Here is a 22234-nt window from a genome sequence, read left to right as displayed (position 1 = left end):
AATACTGAAGTCGATAGGCATGTGTGACACCCACTGTATCATTGCTTGTCAAAAGGGTTATTGAAATAAAATGGAATTTCAGTTGCTTCTTGAATTGTAATTTGTGTCAGGTTTGTGTGTGCATGTGTGGATGAGTATGCGTGTTGTAAAGACTGTTTGTAAAGAGGCATGAATAAAATATGCTGCTACACTACCCACCATGAGGAAGTGATACTAACCTGATCAATATGAGAAAGCTCATTAGACTAGAACAGGAATTAATTATTTCTGACAATATCGTCTTATACTCTGACAATTACTGTAATAAGCTGGCAAGGTATTGGTCTGTGTATTTGCCACTTTAAATAAACTACATTTCTACATAGATAGCTGATATAAATTACCATAGAATTTACAATGAAAAGCATATTTGGGTTTATGTGTATATTATAAAGTGGCTTTGTCCAACCAAGATAGTCCCAAATTAGATTTGACATCAATGTTAGGAGATTCTGGCCTAAAGTTAAGGAGCCATATGTGATAAAGTTGAGGCATTTACGATATGCTATGTGCTATGTAAGACCATGGTATAAAAGCAGACAAATTGAACATGCTAGAAATGAAAGCGAAAGACGAGTGTTTTACAGGTAAACGAAAGTTATGTGGGCCCTACCTAAGCTCCACCCATGTCAAAAGCATTATAAAAGTCACATTACCCACCTCACCTTACTGCATACCGAGAGACATCACCAATTCAAGAGTGAGTATTTGTTAAAAACATTCTAAGCTTTAATCACATAGATTCACCAGGCAGATTTTGATTGATTGTATGAAATGATGATTTTGATTTGGAGTGAACTTGTACCTTTCTAGTAATCACAGTAGACAGGATATAAAGAAATGTGTCAGTCACAAAGAAAAACTGTTAAAGTGTCAGCCTTGAGTTGATAGTCTAAATTTCCTATTTCTTCATTTCATATTTAATAAGTTAATAACAGTAAATACAATATAGTATTGTTTATAGCTATATAATAAATAGTGTATGTACTTCATAATGAGTCTGTTCTAATGTGAGACAGCAAGCATCTTGGATTTTGTCACACGGTGATTTAATATTAGACGCACTGTAAGAAAAGTATTGTATGTTTACAATAGTAACTAGTTGCAGTACCTACCTCTACAGTAATTTCTTTACAGTAGTGTGCCGTGACAAAAATATGATGGCAGAGGAATTTCATGTGTTGTCTTTGGGCTTCGCGATGTGAAAAGATTGTTAAGTTACAAGCCCTTTGTCTCTCACAGTAATATGTACAAGCCCTTTGTCTCCCACAGTAATATGTACAACCCCTTTGTCTCCCACAGTAATATGTACAAGCCCTTTGTCTCCCACAGTAATATGTACAAGCCCTTTGTCTCCCACAGTAATATGTACAAGCCAGCGCTCCAAGTGTCTCAGTGCACCTGGGCAGAGGATGACTTCACTCTCCCCCCAGGGGTGACACCACTCGATCATCCAGAACCCACGGCTGGTCGGACCTACATCATGTACCACGGTACCAGCCAAGACGCTGCTAAAGCTATACGGAGGAATGGGTTCCGGCGATCCAGAGGAGGCATGTTGGGTCCAGGGGTGTACCTCAGCCGAGACCTGCAGAAGGCTAGTAGATACCCAATAGAGTTGCTTGAGCATGAGAGGGTTGTTCTGAGGGTGAAGGTCAATGTTGGCAAAGTGAAAAAAATAGACCACAAGAACCACCCAGATCAGACAACCTGGCATGATCGTGGTTATGACACGGCCTGGGTTCCACCTAACTGTGGCATGGTGAGGAGTGGCCTGGAAGAAGACTGCGTTTGGGATCCAGACCGCATCACTGTGATGGGCACCATCGCTCCTAAGGTTGTGCGGCCATCACCGGCCAGATCACATCTGGAATTCCCATCATATTCAGACTTCCGATCCTATCCGGAATTCCCATCCTACCCGGAATTCCCACACCGAAATAGTTTTATGCCGTGGCATTCTAGCCGTGAAGTCGAAACTCTACATAATTTCTTTGATGATCTGTCGCTTGAGCAATCATCATCGGAAACGTGTTTGTGTGGGAAAGTCTGTAAGAACCTCCATGGCCTCAGAATTCACCAAGGAAAGATGAAATGTTTAGGAAACTGAGGTAATGCAGGATGACAACGTACCAGCAGCAAAGCATTTATGTCATGGTCACACGCTGCCTCCACAGCCCACCCCGATCACTGCCTCCACAGCCCACCCGATCACTGCCTCCACAGCCCACCCCGATCACTGCCTCCACAGCCCACCCGATCACTGCCTCCACAGCCCACCCGATCACTGCCTCCACAGCCCACCCCGATCACTGCCTCCACAGCCCACCCGATCACTGCCTCCACAGCCCACCCGATCACTGCCTCCACAGCCCACCCCGATCACTGCCTCCACAGCCCACCCCGATCACTGCCTCCACAGCCCACCCGATCACTGCCTCCAGGCAGGCTTGCTTTTGTTGTACTGTTTTACCATTGAAACCCCTCTATTCCTCCCAACCTATAACAACAAGTTATAAAAAAGCTATGAATTAGACTGAATGTACTGTGACATGTACTAACCTATGGTTGTGACTTTAGTACCTTAACGGTGGACGGGAGCCCAGCAGATGAAGATGTAAGGCAGTCAAGAAGGAGAGCACAGGAAACATGCAGAACAGGCTTCTTAATAACAAGAATTAAGCTCTCTTAAAAAAACACGGGTGTCTGATTGTATTAATAATATGATCATTACAATAGTGTAGGATGTCCTCTTGATGTCCTGTGCATAGACAGTATCAGTAGCTAGTGTTGTATCACGCTTATTAGCATAAAACTATAAATACAATAATTCAACGCACAAACTTATCTTAACCTGTACTCTTTGAATAAATCAATCATTTAAGCCTTTATTTGTGGGATTCACTGCACACCGGATTTCACAACTTTAAATCAACCTCAACACTTCCCTCATGTAGGCCTTTCTACTTTTAGGCTGGTTATACTGTAGGTGCCGATCTATGGGCATGTGTCAAGCTCACTGTAACATTGCTTGTCAAAAGGGTTATCCAAATCAAACTGAACTTCAATTGTTTCTTGAACTGTCATTCGTGTCAGGTTTGCTCTGTGTGTACATGTGTGGATGAGTTTGCGTGTTGTAAAGACTGTAAAGAGGCATGAATAAAATATCATTCTGCTACACTACCCACCATGAGGAAGTGATACTAACCTATTGCTATAAAAACCAAATATATATTCGTTTTTTATAGCAAAACATTTTCTTGACCAAAAACATACAGGGGATAAAAGCAAGGCAATGTTAGCGTCAGGGGCGAGTATAGGGAGGATGGACCCAAGAGCAAGGAGACAGGCAAGGAGACAGGCAAGGAGACAGGACACAAGATGCGACTCTTTTCCAGAACATGACCGCAGCAGGGATACTCATGTAAACACTGACAGGGACTGACAGGGACTGACAGGGACTGACTGACAGGGACTGACAGGGACTGACAGGGACAGACAGGGACTGACAGGGACCGACAGGGACTGACTGACAGGGACTGACAGGGCCTGACAGGGCCTGACAGGGACTGACAGGGACAGACAGGGACTGACTGACAGGGACAGACAGGGACTGACAGGGACTGACAGGGACTGACAGGGACTGACAGGGACTGACTGACAGGGACTGACAGGGACTAACAGGGACTGACAGGGACTAACAGGGACTGACAGGGACTGACAGGGACAGACAGGGACTGACTGACAGGGACTGACTGACAGGGCCTGACAGGGACTGACAGGGACAGACAGGGACTGACAGGGACTGACAGGGACTGACTGACAGGGACAGACAGGGACTGACAGGGCCTGACAGGGACTGACAGGGACAGACAGGGACTGACTGACAGGGACAGACAGGGACTGACAGGGACTGACAGGGACTGACAGGGACTGACTGACAGGGACTGACAGGGACTGACAGGGACTGACTGACAGGGACAGACAGGGACTGACAGGGACCGACAGGGACTGACTGACAGGGACAGACAGGGACTGACAGGGACTGACAGGGACTGACTGACAGGGACAGACAGGGACTGACAGGGACTGACAGGGACAGACAGGGACTGACTGACAGGGACTGACAGGGACTGACTGACAGGGCCTGACAGGGACTGACAGGGACTGACAGGGACTGACAGGGACAGACAGGGACTGACAGGGACTGACAGGGACTGACAGGGACAGACAGGGACTGACAGGGACTGACAGGGACAGACAGGGACTGACTGACAGGGACTGACTGACAGGGCCTGACAGGGCCTGACAGGGACTGACTGACAGGGACTGACAGGGACTGACAGGGACTGACTGACAGGGCCTGACAGGGCCTGACAGGGACTGACTGACAGGGACTGACAGGGCCTGACAGGGACTGACAGGGCCTGACAGGGACTGACTGACAGGGACTGACAGGGACTGACAGGGACACAACACAAAACAGGAACTTAAATACCAAACCACACAAGACACAGGTGAAAGCAATCACATAAACGAGAACACTGACTAATGTCTAACAAGCCACTGGTGGAACTGGTAACACAACGCAGAGACACACTGGGGAGGGCAAAGAACCACTAAAGCTGGGGCGTGGGCGTGGTCGTGGTCGTGGTCATGACCAACAGCAGCCAGCAGGGCACCGGCTGTAGTTTATGTCACGTTAGAGGGCACTTCAGCAACACATTTTCAACCATGGGAGTACCAGGGAGGCCGGTTGATCCACCTGGACCGGTTCTATGGATGGACATAAGTGACAATAACAGAGAGATATGTGCATCATGTGATTTATGAAACAATGAGTGATAGTGAAAGTGATAGTTTTACAGGTAAATGAAAAGTATGTAGGCCATACCTAAGCTCCACTCATGTAGCATTATAGCAAAAGCATTATTAAAGTCACACTTACCAACCTCACCTTACTGCATACCGAGAGCTGCATCACCAATTCAAGAGTGAGTATCTGTTAAAACACTCCAAGCTTTGATCACATAGATTCACCATGCAGATTTTGATTGTATGAAATGATATGCATTTGGAGTGAACTTGTACTTTTATAATAATCACAGTAGAAAGGATATAAAGAAATCTGCAGTCAAAAAGAAAAACTGTACAAGTGTCAGCCTTGAGTTGATAGTGTAAATATCATATTTCTCAGTTTCATATTTAAAAAGTTAATTACGTAAATACTGTAAATACTAAATAGTATTGTTTATAGTAATATAATAAATAGTGTAGTGCATGTACTTCATAATGAGTCTGTTGTAATGTAAGACATCAAGCATCACAAAAAAATCACAAAAATATGGTGGCAGAGGAATTTCATGTGTTGTCTTTGGGATTCGCGATGTGAAAAGATTGTTAAAGATCCTGTAAAGTGGAATTGAAAATGAGTTTTAAGTTCATCACACCACAGAAGAATGTGTTGTTAACTACCCGTCCAAACTAGAGTGGAAAGCTCCTTCAGCTCCTTCGCCTGAAGGAGCTGAATCTCCGTGCCCTCGAATTGATTGAATTTAGCAGCAACAGACCTACCTGCAGTCTCTGAGTGTTTTATGTGTTAATTACTTTGTATTTGTATCATACCAGCTGAGTAACATAATGCAACCGTCTGTGATCTGACGTAGATAGGTCGCTGTGACATAGGGTTTGGGCTCCGCCTATACAAACCTGAGCTGAAAACGGAAGAGAAACTGTTCAACGGTCCAAGCGACAAAGTTTACGCGCTTTGCACATGCTTTCAGAAACTCATGTCACACGTATATAATGTACTGAGAAGCAAATCATGGAATTTGCTTTACAGGATCTTTCAGTTACAACCCCTTTGTCTCCCACAGTAATATGTACAAGCCCTTTGTCTCCCACAGTAATATGTACAAGCCAGCGCTCCAAGTGTCTCAGTGCACCTGGGCAGAGGATGACTTCACTCTCCCCCCAGGGGTGACACCACTCGATCATCCAGAACCCACGGCTGGTCGGACCTACATCATGTACCACGGTACCAGCCAAGACGCTGCTAAAGCTATACGGAGGAATGGGTTCCAGCAGTCCACAAAGGCCATGTTAGGAACAGACATGATGATGTTGGGTCCAGGGGTGTATCTCAGCCGAGACCTGCAGAAGGCTAGCAGATACCCACTAGATTTGCCTGAGCATGAGAGGGTTGTTCTGAGGGTGAGGGTCAATGTTGGCAAAGTGATCGAAATCAACTCCCTGAGCCACCCAGATAAGACAACCTGGCATGATCGTGGTTATGACACGGCCTGGGTTCCACCTAACTGTGGCATGGTGGAGAGCGGTTTGGAAGAAAACTGCGTGTGGGATCCAACCCGCATCACTGTGTTGGGCACCATCGCTCCTAAGGTTGTGTAGCCATCACCAGCCTGATCCCCACCATGAAATACTGAAGTCGATAGGCATGTGTGACACCCACTGTATCATTGCTTGTCAAAAGGGTTATTGAAATAAAATGGAATTTCAGTTGCTTCTTGAATTGTAATTTGTGTCAGGTTTGTGTGTGCATGTGTGGATGAGTATGCGTGTTGTAAAGACTGTTTGTAAAGAGGCATGAATAAAATATGCTGCTACACTACCCACCATGAGGAAGTGATACTAACCTGATCAATATGAGAAAGCTCATTAGACTAGAACAGGAATTAATTATTTCTGACAATATCGTCTTATACTCTGACAATTACTGTAATAAGCTGGCAAGGTATTGGTCTGTGTATTTGCCACTTTAAATAAACTACATTTCTACATAGATAGCTGATATAAATTACCATAGAATTTACAATGAAAAGCATATTTGGGTTTATGTGTATATTATAAAGTGGCTTTGTCCAACCAAGATAGTCCCAAATTAGATTTGACATCAATGTTAGGAGATTCTGGCCTAAAGTTAAGGAGCCATATGTGATAAAGTTGAGGCATTTACGATATGCTATGTGCTATGTAAGACCATGGTATAAAAGCAGACAAATTGAACATGCTAGAAATGAAAGCGAAAGATGAGTGTTTTACAGGTAAACGAAAGTTATATGGGCCCTACCTAAGCTCCACCCATGTCAAAAGCATTATAAAAGTCACATTACCCACCTCACCTTACTGCATACCGAGAGACATCACCAATTCAAGAGTGAGTATTTGTTAAAAACATTCTAAGCTTTAATCACATAGATTCACCAGGCAGATTTTGATTGATTGTATGAAATGATGATTTTGATTTGGAGTGAACTTGTACTTTTCTAGTAATCACAGTAGACAGGATATAAAGAAATGTGTCAGTCACAAAGAAAAACTGTTAAAGTGTCAGCCTTGAGTTGATAGTCTAAATTTCCTATTTCTTCATTTCATATTTAATAAGTTAATAACAGTAAATACAATATAGTATTGTTTATAGCTATATAATAAATAGTGTATGTACTTCATAATGAGTCTGTTCTAATGTGAGACAGCAAGCATCTTGGATTTTGTCACACGGTGATTTAATATTAGACGCACTGTAAGAAAAGTATTGTATGTTTACAATAGTAACTAGTTGCAGTACCTACCTCTACAGTAATTTCTTTACAGTAGTGTGCCGTGACAAAAATATGATGGCAGAGGAATTTCATGTGTTGTCTTTGGGCTTCGCGATGTGAAAAGATTGTCAAGTTACAAGCCCTTTGTCTCTCACAGTAATATGTACAAGCCCTTTGTCTCCCACAGTAATATGTACAAGCCCTTTGTCTCCCACAGTAATATGTACAAGCCCTTTGTCTCTCACAGTAATATGTACAAGCCAGCGCTCCAAGTGTCTCAGTGCACCTGGGCAGAGGATGACTTCACTCTCCCCCCAGGGGTGATACCACTCGATCATCCAGAACCCAAGTCTGGTTGGACCTACGTCATGTACCACGGTACCAGCCAAGAGGTTGCTAAAGCCATACTGAAGAATGGGTTCCAGAGATCCACAAACAAATGCATGTTGGGTCCAGGGGTGTATCTTAGCCGAGACCTGCAGAAGGCTAGCAGATACCCACTAGAGTTGCTTGAGCATGAGAGGGTTGTTTTAAGGGTGAAGGTCAATGTTGGCAAAGTGAAAAAAATCGATCGACAACACCATCCCGACCAGAAGAGCTGGCATGATCGTGGTTATGACACGGCCTGGGTTCCACCTAACTGTGGCATGGTGAAGAGTGGTTTGGAAGAAAACTGCGTGTGGGATCCAGCCCGCATCACTGTGATGGGCACCATCGCTCCTAAGGTTGTGCGGCCATAACCGGCCAGATGACATGTGTGAAGCCCACTGTGACATTGCTTGTCAAAAGGGTTATCCAAATAAAGTTGAAATTCAATTGCTTCTTGAATTGTAATTTGTGTTGGTTTGCTCTGTGTGTACATGGGTGGATGAGAATGCGTGTTGTAAAGACTGTAAGGAGGCATGAATAAAATATCATCCCGCTACACTACCCACCATGAGGAAGTGATACCAACCTGGGGTGCGTTTCCCGAAAGCATCGTAAGCCTAAATTGATCGTAGAGTCCATCGTACGATGGATCTTAGTTGTACGGGCCGTTTCCCGAAACCATCGGGCCTCTTCCCAGTGGGACGTGCCCAGAACACTTCACCAGGGAGGCGTCCAGGAGGCATCCTTATCAGATGCCCGAGCCACCTCAACTGGCCCCTCTCGACGCGGAGGAGCAGCGGTTCTACTCTGAGCCCCTCCCGGATGACTGAGCTTCTCACCCTGTCTCTAAGGGAGAGCCCGGACACCCTGCGGAGAAAACTCATTTTGGCCGCTTGTATTCGCAATCTCGTTCTTTCGGTCACTACCCACAGTTCGTGACCATAGGTGAGGGTAGGAACCAGGGGCGGTTTTAGGCAAGGGCGGACCGGGCAGCCGCCCGGGGCGGCATTTTTTCATGTCACGTGGGGGAGGCACGAGCATAAAATAAATAAATAAAAATCTCTCCCAGCAACAGCCCTCGCACCAACACCAGCACCACCTCTCCCTCAAACAGCCGAACAACCTCTCTCCCTACCTGCAGAAACATGTCTGCTTGAGACACCTCAGGATGGCTCCAACACAGGGGCGGTTTTAGGCACGGGCGGACCGGGCAGTAGCCCGGGGCGGCATTTTTTCATGTCACGTGGGGGACGCACAAGCATAAAATAAATAAATAAAAATCTCTGCGCCGCGAAGCGGTTTTCTCTTTTCTATCATTTCACGGTGTGGGGAATTGGCAAATTGGCGCCCCCTTCAGGCAGCTGCAGGCACCCCTGGCTTGCTGAGAAGGTGCAGTGCACAGAAGCTGTGTGAAAAAAGGGGAGGGGGACAGATAGGTCACCTGACTGGGTCTCCCAAATGGAACGGACAAGGGGGGGGGGGGGGGGGTTAGGGTTAGGGTCCACTGTATAGTGCAATACTCTAAATTAGTGGGCTAAAATCAGTTGCACCTCGACTTTCTTCCAAATAACGTACATTTCATTCATAATATTATAAATATAGGCCTAAAGTTCCTGCACATTTTTTTTATTTTTATTGTGTGAAATGGCTAATAAAAATATGTAACACAAAACGATTGTGGTCACCAAGGTGAATTGGTTTAGTCTTGACTTCTGGTCGTGAGTGACAGTGTTGGGGGGATGGGAAATCTGTTGACTGTTGAGTGCCAAAGAAGACGGACAGGAAAAGGTCAAGTAAGCCATCAGGTGCCCAATTTCGAAAAAAAGAAAAGAAGAAGAGAAGAAACGAGAAAAAGATAAAGGTATGCAAATATGTCTCTGTATGATTATTACGGTATCCATGTCATAAATGAAGAGCTAATGTTAATTGGTGGGTATAGGCTAACTCTTACGTTTGTTAGCCTTTTTGCTATGATGCTTGCTATGCAACAACAATATTTCGGTTTTAACTCAACAAACACGAGATAACATTTCACCATAATAGTGTGCTTTGCAACAAAACTGTTACAAGTTCAGTTATTATTTATTTTCATTATTTAGGTTAGGCCCTGTAATTAGCCAACGGAATTTTCAAATCTGTAGGTAGTTTCAAAGACGAACATTTGCTACAACTATATTTCGTGACAAAGTATAGTTTAACGTCATAACTAAGTGTTCCTCCCTAAAAGTTATATTAATATAGCATGTAATAACAGACATTTAGCGTGTAAGGGCATGTTTATGTAACCCTCCTATTATGTTTGGTGTCAATTTGACCCCAGGCTGTTTTAGCTGTACAGAACATAATCGGTCTTACCATAACAGCCTTTTGACCACAAATCCACAAAACATGTGTAGACTGGTTGGGCGAACTCCCATGCACCCTCCAGAACCCTGCCGAGGGTGTAGAGCTGGTCCACAGTTCCACGGCCAGGACGAAAACCACATTGCTCCTCCTGAATCCGAGGTTCGACAATCCGACGGACCCTCCTCTCCAGAACCCCTGAATAGACTTTCCCAGGGAGGCTGAGGAGTGTGATCCCCCTAAAGTTGGAGTACACCCTCCGGTCCCCCTTTTTAAAGAGGGGAACCACCACCCCGTTCTGCCAGTCCAGAGGCACTGTCCCCGATGTCCATGCGATGTTGCAGAGTCGTGTCAACCAAGACAGCCCTACAACATCCAGAGCCTTAAGGAACTCCGGGCGGACCTCATCCACCCCAGGGGCCTTTCCACCGCGGAGCTTTTCAACCACCTCGGCGACCTCAGCCCCAGAGATAGAAGGGCCCCCCCCAATGTCCCCAGACTCTGTCTCCACGTCGGAACGCGTGTTGGTGGGATTAAGGAGGTCTTCAAAGTATTCCTTCCACCGATCCAGGACGTCCCCCATCGAGGTCAGCAGCGCACCATCCCCACCATATACAGCGTTGACAGTGCACTGCTTCCCCCTCCTGAGTCGCCGGATGGTGGTCCAGAACCTTTTCGAAGCCGTTCGGAAGTCATTCTCCATGGCCTCGCCGAACTCCTCCCATGCCTGGGTTTTTGCCTCCGCGACCGCCAAAGCTGCATTCCGCTTGGCCTGCCGGTACACATCAGCCGCGTCTGGAGTCCTACCAGCCAACAAAGTCCGATAGGCCTCCTTCTTCAGCTTGATGGCATCCCTCACCTCTGGCATCCACCACCGGGTTCCAGGGTTACCGCAGCGACATGCACCGACCACCTTGCGTCCGCAGCTCTGGTCAGCCGCCTCAACAATGGACGCCCGGAACATGGCCCATTCAGACTCAATGTCCCCGGCCTCCCCCGAGACATGATCGAAGCTCTCCCGGAGGTGGGAGTTGAAGCTCCTTCTGACAGGGGATTCTGCCAGCCGTTCCCTGCAGACCCTCACATTACGTTTGGGCCTGCCAGGCCTGACCGGCGTCTTCCCCCACCATCGTAGCCAACTCACCACCAGGTGGTGATCAGTTGACAGCTCCGCCCCTCTCCTCACCCGAGTGTCCAAGACATTCGGCCTCAGATCCGACGACACGACTACAAAGTCTATCATCGAACTGAGACCTCGGGTGTCCTGGTGCCAAGTGCACATATGGACACCCTTATGCTTGAACATAGTGTTCGTTATGGACAAGCCGTGTCTAGCACAGAAGTCCAACAACAAAACACCGCTCGGGTTCGGATTGGGGGGGCCGTTCCTCCCAATCACGCCCCTCCAGGTCTCACTGTCATTGCCCACATGAGCATTGAAGTCCCCCAGGAGGATGAGGGAATCTCCCGGAGGAGCGCTTTCCAGCACCCCTCCCAGAGACTCCAAAAAGGGTGGGTACTCTGAGCTGGCTTTGGTGCGTAAGCACAAACAACAGTGAGGACCCGTCCCCCCACCCGAAGGCGGAGGGAGGCTACCCTCTCGTCCACCGGGGTGAACCCCAACGTACAGGCGCCGAACCGAGGGGAAACAAGTATTCCAACCCCAGCTCGACGCCTCTCACCGAGGGCAACTCCAGAGTGGAAGAGAGTCCAGCCGCTCTCAAGGAGACTGGTTCCGGAGCCGATGCTGTGCGTCGAGGCCGACTATATCTAGCCGGAACTTCTCTACCTCGTGCACCAGCTCCGGCTCCTTTCCCGCCAGCGAGGTGACGTTCCACGTCCCTGGAGCTAGCTTCTGCAGCCGAGGATCGGACCACCAAGGCCCCCGCTTTCAGCCGCCGCCCGTCTCGCACTGCACCCGACCCCCATGACCCCTCCTGCGGATGGTGAGCCCACTAAAACAAATGTCAGTCTTATTCAAAATACTATAAAATTGAAATATGCCTGTTGTAATGTGCAATAGTAACTAGAAATGCATTAAAGTAACGCTTTTACAAGTACAATAGCCTAACACAACAACAATTGAACATTGAAGATGTTTATTAGAATTATAGGGCTGGTAGCACGCCAAGCCCGGTGGATGAAGAGGCTGGTGGCAGAGCCGAGCCTGATGTTAGGAGATGGTGGCGCCCAGGAAATGGAAAGACTCCACAGGGTTGACTGGGAAGTCACACAGGGTGAAGGGGCTGGGAGGGAGTGAAAACTCGTACAAAAATCATAAAAGCCATTGAAGATAGCCTAAGTCCTGCACCGCAGACTTGTTCCCTCTGGTTGTGGGGAATTGGATGTGGTCTGGGATGTGGCAAAGTAATGCAGTTGTGACAGCCTGCACAGATCTTGACACTGAGGCCTTGGAGAGCCCATGTCCATCTCCAATAACCTCCAGAAAACTGCCAGTGGCATAGAACCTTAACACTGCCAGTAGTTGGGTTGCAGGGGTCAGTGCAAAGGACCTCCTTGTTAGCCTCTGCATGTCTGCTTCTATGTGGTTCAGGAGCAGCATGATATCATGATGTCATATCTTACAATCATAATGAGTATAATTGATCAACCATCAATTAAAGTAGAGTTGATTATTCATGTCAGAAACAATGATTCCATGTTGAAGACTGGGTATTCATTACTTATGTGTTTGTCATTTGTGGCCAATATGTGAGAATTATGAGATCGCAAACATGGTCTTGGAAAGCTGCTGGCCTATGCAAGATTGTAGATATAGTCAGCACTAGAAAATAAGACAGTAAATATGTTGGATTGAGATGCTTGTATTTGTACATTGAATTATTTAGGCTGCTAGCTGGGACATGCCATGTGTGATACCATTTATATGCATGGTTTTTTATATTTGCCTATGGAAAGTGGAGTAGCCTACCAAGAAGAGTTAAAAACCAAGGCACAAGTAATTTGAGAAATAGTTGTTTTAGTGGAGTTTGTTCTCCCTGCTCCTGCTCCTCACATGGATCTATAAGGTAAACATGTAAGGATTGGACAGGCAACACTGAATATATGATACAATACACAATTCAGCCTTTACTTACTTTAAATAAACATTGTATGCTTAGGCTATAAGGTAACCTAAATTTGACACTACCTTGTTGATTGGGCAGAAGAATAGGCACAGAAATGGAGGGCCTTGTGAACTTCATCTCTTCAAACAAGAGCTTCCTCACCTCAATTTGGAGACGAGCCCACTTAATTTCCAAGACCTCCTATTGGTATTTAGCATCCTGTGTCGCTGATTGCAGGGTCCTAACACCGGTGTAAAACACAGACGCAGCACAGTTTGCACGTTCACCTTATTGTCTTTGCCTTCATGTAGTATCATACAATGTACATTGAAAAATACTCAAATAAGTAGCCTTTAATAAATGTAAAGCGACAATTTTTTTTGTGTGTACCGTAATTCGTCAAATATTTTGGTTAACGTTTAAATTTTAAAGTCTTAAAGTTGCGTCAGAAGAATCACATTTCAGTACAATGGACAGCGTCTTGTTAAGTGCAACTTAAGAGACACGTACGATGGTTCTCCTTACGAGCATGTTCGGGAAACGCACGTAAGTAATAACGATGGCTCGTTATTTTGATCGTAGAGAACCCTCGTAACAGCTACGATCCATCGTTATCGGGAAACGCAGCCCTGACTGATACGAGTACAGCTCATTAGACTAGGACACAGGAAACAACTCACACACATATATTTTTTTATATAGCAAAAACATAACTTGACCAAAAACATACAGGGGATAAAAGCAAGGCACAGAACACAATTGAATTAAGGATCCTGCAAAACAATCATGCTAAAATGATGCATGGGGTTCGAACATGCGCAGAGCAAGAACTTGGGTGGTGAACAAATCCAAACCCAAGAAACACAACGGCTGGATCTTGAACAGTTCTGACACGGTCGTCTGACTACTTGACAGTGAATGTTTCCACCGTCTCTCAAAGCACACGACGACACCTCAAACGGGAGATGAGAGAGAGGTTGTGTCGTTGCGGCCGTTCGTGTGACCCGAGTTCTTGTCAAAGAACGCGCTTGTGTGGGTGTGTATCAAAATATGCGTGTGTGTGCGCGCGTGTGTATACCTAAGTGTGTGTGTATAGAATTGAACCGAATCAAATCTGAATGTATGTGTCTGAACACGTGTCTGAGAGCGTGCGTGCGAGTCCAGGTCGAAGCCCCAGGTGTCTACGCCTCGTCCCTGGGAAGAGACTGGAGGTGCTGAAGGAGCTGGTCGCAGTAGGCTGGGCTGCGCTGTTTGTCCCTCACGGCCTCCACTTCCTGCTTCAGCAGAGCTGGGTGCACGGGGCTGCCTGCCTTCAGCACCTCTGAAGAGGAACAGAGAGAGAGAGAGAGGACAGTCAAGGGACACCTCCAGGAGAACCAAAAGATGGAGATGGAGAGCGCTCCAACCCTTCAGCATGTTCCTGTAATACCGGAGGCTGCAGTTTCGCGACCTTGACTAAAACCTGTCCTGGACTCAAACAAAGGGGTCAGATGTCTGAGCGGTTAGGGAGTCGGGCTAGTAATCAGAAGGTTGTTGGTTCGATTCCCGGCTGTGCAAAATGACATTGTGTCCTTGGGCAAGGCACGTCACCCTACTTGCCTCGGGGAGAATGTCCCTGTACTTACTGTAAGTCGCTCTGGATAAGAGCGTCTGCTAAATGACTAAATGTAAATGTAAACCAGGACCGCCGTCTCTGTACTCCCCCTCTCCACCAGGTGGCACCGTCGCCCCACTCGAAAACGTCCCCCGCGAAGGAATTCCCCAGACCTTCCCTAGACATGCTGGTGCGGAACGACATGAATTAGGCCGGCGAGTGTCAGCTGTCAGACGTCCACGGAGAGCCACATGTGGGACACACGGCGCTGTGCTGCTGACACGCCTCCCTTCAGCCTGGCTGCCTCAGCCCCCCCGTTCCGGACGGAACCGGCTTTTGTACCCCCCACCCCTCCTCCTCTGAAGGAAAACGTAAAGAGGGGGAATTCTCGGACTTGTATATACCATTTTGTGGACGGGGGGGAGATGGGCGTTTTTGGGAGAACAAAGGAGAACAATGATGATTGGTGCAGAGCGTGCCAGCGGTGTGTGTGTGTGTGTGTGGGGGGGGGGCAGGTAGCGAAGGCGCTGGCAGGATAGGCGGTGGTTGGTGGTGGGGATTATGGGAGGTGGAGGAATCGGGGGGGGGGGGGGTACGAGCACTGTCCATCATCCTGTCAGAAGAGCGGTAGACATCAAGCCCTGCAGGAGACGCGTTTGAAATCCAAGAACCATATAAGAATGGGATCAAGGCTAAAAGAGAGAATGTGGTTGGGGAGGAAGGAAGGAAAAAAAGAAAGAAAGAGAGATTGAAAGTTCAAACGCAGACGTGCATGAGACAAAGGGATGTGTCCGGATTGGCGTGCTGGCTGTTATGTGGCATGCCATCAGTCAGTCAGCACCGAGGCAGCTCGTCTCATTACGGAGGGGAATGCCTTCATGGTCAGCCCGACGCGCACACACACACTTTACATCACCTCTCCCTTGCAAGCATGCACGCAAACACACACAATGTATGCACGCACACACACACACACACATCTACGTTATCTCGCCTGATCCTACACACACACACACACACACACACACACAGAGTATGGACACACGCGCGCTCATACCGAGTTCTCAAGTGAAGGTCAGTTGATAAACTTGATTTCCATCTCCAGTCAGTGAGCTTTCAGCAGACAAGGTCCCACAGGCACTCAAAACCAGCAGCCACCACAGAAGAAGAAGAAAAAAGCCAAACATATGGACTTTGGGAGGGGCTGTAGGAGGACCCTGGGGGGGGGGGGGGAGCAGACTGTCCCAGGTACGGAAGCAACCCTTCCTTCCTCTCCCTCCCCATCACCTCCTCTCCCTCCCCTCCCTCCCCATCACCTCCTCTCCCTCCCCTCCTCCCCCTCCCCATCACCTCCTCTCCCTCCCCTCCTCTCCCTCCCCATCACCTCCTCTCCCTCCCCATCACCTCCTCTCCCTCCCCTCCTCCCCCTCCCCATCACCTCCTCTCCCTCCCCTCTTCTCCATCCCCTCCCCTCCCCATCACCTCCTCTCCCTCCCCATCACCTCCTCCCCCTCCCCATCCCCTCCTCCCCATCCCCTCCTCTCCTCTCCCTCCCCTCCTCTCCCTCCCCATCACCTCCTCTCCCTCCCCTCCCTCCCCATCACCTCTCCCTCCCCATCACCTCCTCCCCATCACCTCCTCTCCCTCCCCATCACCTCCTCTCCCTCCCCTCCTCCTCTCCCTCCCCTCCTCCTCTCCCTCCCCATCACCTCCTCTCCATCTCGCTCCCCGGGGAGAGATAACCTAGTCTGGAGGCTGGCCCCTACATACACACTTGGATTTTGTTGTTGTGAGATTTTTTAAGTCTGACTTCGACCAGACTGTTACGTAACAAAATGCCCGCCGAGACACTTAAGCTGTGAGGAAACAGCCGGAAGGAGCGACGATGGATCCAGCTGCTGTTAGAGCAGCTAGTACACGGAACGCTCTCCGGAGGAACACACACACCTTCTACCTGGAAGGGGCTCTCTTGTGTGGGGAGGGTAGAGGAGGGGAGATGAAGGGGAAGGAGAGGAGACAGGATAGTGAAACAAGTTCCCCAGTTGGTGCCTCGGGAGCTAAACCTCAGATTTTTTGTACAGGAAACCCCTCTCAGAGTTTCCAGCAGTAAATATCTCTCTCCTTCTCACACACACACACACACACACACGACTTGTCAAGCCCGTAGGAAAACCCGTAGCAGAAGACGTGGGATGAGAGATAAAAGAGAGAGGGATTACGTGAGACGGGGGTGTGTGTGTGTGAAGCGACGAGGGGAGAAGGGTCTCCATGTGGATGTGATTACGGGGGCTGTTCTCCCAGAGTGCAGAGGGACGGGGGTTAGCAGGCTCACATTATCCCCGCCGAGGGATGCCTGCCCTGGGCACGGTGGCAAGGAGCGTCACCTTGGTGGTGTGTGTGTGTGTGTGTGTCGGTGGGGTGCCGATGAAATCACCGAGGCATCAAAAAGCATTTTTGGGGGGTGTGGGTGGGGGGTTCCATCTTTAGTGATAAATGGAGTGGAAAACTGAGATAGATGAGAGTCTTTGAGAAGATTGGGGGGGGGGGGGGGGGGGGTTCTGGCAGCGTGCCTGGGCTAATGTGGTGTTGTGTGATGGAGGAACCCTGCCCGCCCGCTCCCCACACCCACCCCCACCCACACCCCCATCCCCTGGCTCCTCTGATTCTCCCGAGGCTGCGGGGCGTCATCATCACCACCCCACCCCTCCCCTCCTCCCTCCCCCCCCCCCCTCCCCCCAGCAGGAACACTTGTCGTGGTCAGTCTGACAGCAGTTGGTCACCATGACAAAAAGGACGATATGTCCAGAACTGATAAACTGAGAGGCTTGATCTAAGGTTTGAAGTCTGGTTAAGGTGAGAGGTCAGATTGAGGTCGAAAAGGTCAATGTTTGGGGTACAGTTTTGGTTACGAATAGAATCCACTATCATTGTGCGGGAGAGTGGACCCTTGTGAGTGCATCTCTCCAGGTGTGTGTGAGTATATGTCTGTGTGTGTGTAAGTGTGTGTGTGTCTCACCCAGCACAGCGTCCTGCACGTGGCTGTCGGGGTCGTCCAGGTGCAGCAGCAGCTGCTGGAACAGGAACTCCAGGTGAGGACTACAGAGCTGGGAGTTGTAGTCCTTCCCCAGGCAGGACAGCCACACGCCCAGGGCTTTGAGAGCCACGGCGCGCACCTCCACACTGCTGTCATCCAGACGCTTCAGAAGCTCTGGACACACACACACACACATCAGTATATCTGTGTGTGTGTGCCTCATGCGTGTGTGTATGTATACATATCTGTGTGTGTATACATGTGTGTGTGTATATGTCTGAATACATATATGTGTGTGTATATATATGTGTGTGTGTGTGTGTATACATGTGTGTCTGTGTGTGTGTCTGTGTGTGTGTGTGTATACATGTGTGTGTGTGTGTGTGTGTGTATACACGTGTGTGTGTATACACGTCTGTGGGTGTGTGTGTGTGGGTGTGGGTGTGTGGGTGTGTGTATGTGTGTGTGTGTGTATACATGTGTGTGTGTATACGTGTGTGGGTGTGTGTGTATACATGTGTGTGGGTGTGTGTGTATACATGTGTGTGGGTGTGTGTGTATACATGTGTGTGTATACGTGTGTGTGTGTGTATGTATGTGTGTGTGTGTGTATGTGTGTATACATGTGTGTGGGTGTGTGTGTATACATGTGTGTGGGTGTGTGTGTATACATGTGTGTGTATACGTGTGTGTATGTGTGTGTGATTACCGGGGTAGACCTTGTGGAGGGCGTCGGGGTGCAGGCTGGGCCCCAGCAGGGCCAGCAGGGTGGAGAGGGAGCGGCAGGCCAGGCCCCGGGCCAGAGGGGAGTCCTCCTCCAGGCCCGACAGGAGCAGGGGCCTCAGGGGCTCCTCCACACACAGCAGCTGGCAACACACACACACACGGAGAGACACACAGATACACACACACATACAGAGAGACACACACACACACACACAGATACACACACACACACATACACGGAGAGACACACAGATGCACACACACACACATACACGGAGAGACACACAGATGCACACACACATACAGAGAGACACACACACACACACACACACACACACACACACCCACATACAACACAACACGCACAGACATACACATGCACCCACAAACAGACGCACACACACAGATAGAAAGACAGACAGTTATTTTGTTGTAGTGAGATTTTCAAAGTCTGACTTCGACCAGACTGTTGTGTAACAAAATGGCCGTCGAAACACTTAAGCTGTGAGGAAACAGCCGGAGAAGGAGTGATGATGGATCCAGCTGCTGTTAGAGCAGCTAGTACACAGAACGCTCTCGGAGGAACACACACACACCTTGGACGTGTGTACAAAACAGAAGAAACGGAGAGAGACAGGAGAGAGAGAGGGAGCGGGAGGGGGAGAGAGAGAAACAAGATGTGGATAGACGGAGCTGGGGGGAGACGGGAGATAGACAGACAAGGAGAGAGAGGGATAAAGGTGGGGAGAAAAAAAAAGAGAGAGGTAGAGACAGGAGAAGAGAAGAGTGCTGGAAGACAGAGAGGTGGAGAGAGAGAAAACACTTGGCCAGAAGAAGAGCTGGCAGGGAAGCATTTGAACATGACATCAGTCAGAGGGCTGTAACGGAGCAGCTAACTGTTTTCCCAGGAAGGAAGGAGGAGTGGAAGGAACAATGGTCCCCCTGAACACCCAGCCTGCGGTCGTGTTCCCGAACACCCGGCCTGCCGTCGTGTTCCCGAACACCCGGCCTGCCGTCGTGTTCCCGAACACACCGGCCTGCCGTCGTGTTCCGAACACCCGGCCTGCCGTCGTGTTCCCGGGACACCCGGCCTGCCGTCGTGTTCCCGAACACACCGGCCTGCCGTCGTGTTCCCGAACACCCGGCCTGCGGTCGTGTTCCCGAACACCCGGCCTGCGGTCGTGTTCCGAACACCCGGCCTGCGGTCGTGTTCCAGAACACCCGGCCTGCGGTCGTGTTCCCGGACACCCCGGCCTGCGGTCGTGTTCCGGACACCCGGCCTGCCGTCGTGTTCCTGCCCGTGTGCACACTCTCCTAACTCAGCATGTTCACTCCAACACCAGTGTGTGTGTCTAAGTGTGTGTGTGTGTGGGTGCGGCAGCTTGGTGATGGTTACAGCCTCTACAACAGTGAAACAGGACAGAGGAAAGCTTTGTTCCACCGGGACAAATGTATGTGAACCCAAAACACACCCACCCACACAGCCAAGAAGAGAGAGAGGGGGAAGGGATAAACAGATTACAATCCTTCTAACTGGCCGGTGAGAATGTCTGTATGATGTCGGATGAGTGTGTGTGTCCCTTTTCCAGGTGTGTGTGCGCACCTGTGTGTGTGGTGTACCTGTGTGTGTGTACCTGTGTGTGTGTACCTGTGTGTGTGTACCTGTGTGTGTGTGTGTACCCGTGTGTGTGTGTACCCCCGTGTGTGTGTGTGTGTACCTGTGTGTGTGTGTGTACCCCGTGTGTGTGTGTACCCCCGTGTGTGTGTGTGTACCTGTGTGGGGGTGACGGCCCCGCCCTGTAGCAGGGCCAGCAGGCAGCTGAGGGCCGAGGTCCGGACAGCGGCGGCGGTGCGGCCGGCTCTCCACACCAGGTTTAGGGAGCAGCACCTCCTCAGGAACACCTCCAGATACCCCCTGAAGCTCCTGCACAGAGGAGGGGGGAGGAGAGAGAGGGAGAGAGAGAGGGGGGTTGAGGGAGGGAGAGAGAGAGGGGGGGGAGAGAGAGAGAGAGAGAGGGGGGTTGAGGGAGAGGGGGGGGAGAAGAGAGGGGGGGGAGAGAGACAGAGAGAGGGGGGTTGAGGAGAGAGAGAGGGAGGGAGGGAGGGAGGGAGAGAGGGGGAGAGAGAGGGGGGGCGGAGATAGGACAGAGAGGGGGAGGTAGAGGGAGAGAGAGATGACAGACATGAAAACATGCCCTGAACGTAAGTGGGAGCATAGCTGGGGTGTAATTCTACTGGACCCGATAGGGGCTGCTGTGACTAAGTACCAACAGCTGAGTTAGCTGTCTGCTACAAAGTGCTACACACTTGTGTCCCTGGCTCAATCGGTACACATGAAGCAACACTAGAGAGAGAGAGAGAGAGAGAGAGAGGAGAGAGTGAAGGAGAGAGAGGGAGGAGAGACAGAGAGGGAGGAGAGAGAGAGGGAGGGAGGAGAAGACTGACCATCTGACGTCCTTCACTTCCAAGCCAACTGACGTTCTTTCTCACAGACGCCCCCCCCCCCCTTTCCGATCTTTCCGCTCTGCTCCCAACACCTCCACTGAAAGGGCGGTGAGGGGCCTGTGCACGTCCATATTGCTGTGTGACCTGAACAAACCTCAACACGTACTTAGCGCGTACTTTCTCTAGCGTCGCTGTGTGGAAAAAGGACCTTGGTCACCACTAGGGGAGCTGTTGTTACGTTCATTGCATGCGGCCCGTCGCTTCCCCTGATGTCGAGCGAGTCGTGACAGAGCCATCTTTCCTCATCGCAGTGAGCGTGTCCAACACTACTGCACACACACACACACACAATACTGGACGTAAGCCTGTCGGTGTCCATTCAAGCTAGATCGACTCTCCGCTGTAAATCTTACAAAGCAATTACAGACCTGTCTTGCCCCCCACACACACACACACAGAGACACAGAACTCCCTTCTGGACAAAACTCCAGATTTTTATCTCCACATTTTGGAGACGGTGTGGGGTATATTCTCACATTCCTGCTACTTACCTTTCACCCTAACTGTTAATAGCAGCTTGTGTTGTTCCACATGAAACACAGTCGGAGCTCTTCGTGGCAGATCGAGCGAGCGTGTTTGAAGAAGACAAACTCCCCTCTCTTCTTCAGCCTTCACGCACGACGTGTCATTATGTCATTTGGGGAGAAGAACAAAGACTCCGGAGACTGGATGAGACTCGAGAAGTGTGTGTGTGTGTGCTCCGCTCCCCTGTTCAAACACACCGCACAGGGAACCGTCTGTGTGGAAGAAAACGTATGAATTCATACTTGTTTCCACCCTCCTTTCTCCTCAGCACTTGCGGCCGAGGCCTTGATGCGCCAAGATAAAAAGGTTGTGTGTGGGGGGGGGCTCCTGTGGTGACATCTCCCTCGTGTTGATGAGATGATCACAGCAGATACCTGGAGATGACAGGACGCTGCAGGTGGGCCGACAGACGGGTGTTTAGGGGGAGGGCGAGGAATCCTTTTGTGGATTGTGTGGTGGTGCGCACCTT

The 22234-nt window shown here is 49.4% G+C and overlaps 2 protein-coding genes across 2 annotated transcripts in view; one reads left to right on the top strand and one right to left on the bottom strand.

Annotated features, from left to right (window-relative positions):
* The first annotated feature begins 4978 nt into the window (after positions 1-4978).
* LOC136938424 (uncharacterized) lies at positions 4979-8419 on the top strand. Its single transcript, XM_067231697.1, has 5 exons — positions 4979-5033; positions 5946-6449; positions 7536-7560; positions 7673-7728; positions 7819-8419. Exons 2-5 carry the CDS (start codon positions 5950-5952, stop codon positions 8339-8341), a joined length of 1104 nt encoding a protein of 367 aa, XP_067087798.1. The 5' UTR covers positions 4979-5033; positions 5946-5949; the 3' UTR covers positions 8342-8419.
* Positions 8420-14066: 5647 nt separating this feature from the next.
* LOC136940337 (dynein axonemal assembly factor 5-like) overlaps positions 14067-22234 on the bottom strand; it is a 25897-nt gene continuing 17729 nt past the window's right edge. The window contains 4 exon segments of the mRNA XM_067232441.1: positions 14067-14702; positions 17992-18183; positions 18719-18875; positions 20509-20659. Of these exon segments, the coding sequence (XP_067088542.1) occupies positions 14563-14702; positions 17992-18183; positions 18719-18875; positions 20509-20659 (640 nt within the window). The 3' untranslated portion in view covers positions 14067-14562.

Source organism: Osmerus mordax, chromosome 3 (genome assembly GCF_038355195.1).
Source record: "Osmerus mordax isolate fOsmMor3 chromosome 3, fOsmMor3.pri, whole genome shotgun sequence".
Classification (NCBI taxonomy): Eukaryota; Metazoa; Chordata; class Actinopteri; order Osmeriformes; family Osmeridae; genus Osmerus; species Osmerus mordax.
The sequence above is the reverse complement of the archived record's forward strand: the minus strand, read 5'-3'. Positions and strand labels throughout refer to the sequence as shown.

Coding starts and splice junctions, on each gene's coding strand:
- LOC136938424 (XM_067231697.1), top strand. CDS start 5,950: ATGTACAAGCCAGCGCTCCAAGTGTCTCAGTGCACCTGGGCAGAGGAT. Junction 6,450..7,535: donor ATCGCTCCTAAGGTTGTGTA/GCCATCACCAGC, acceptor AATGTGAGACAG/CAAGCATCTTGGATTTTGTC. Junction 7,729..7,818: donor CTTCGCGATGTGAAAAGATT/GTCAAGTTACAA, acceptor TGTCTCCCACAG/TAATATGTACAAGCCCTTTG.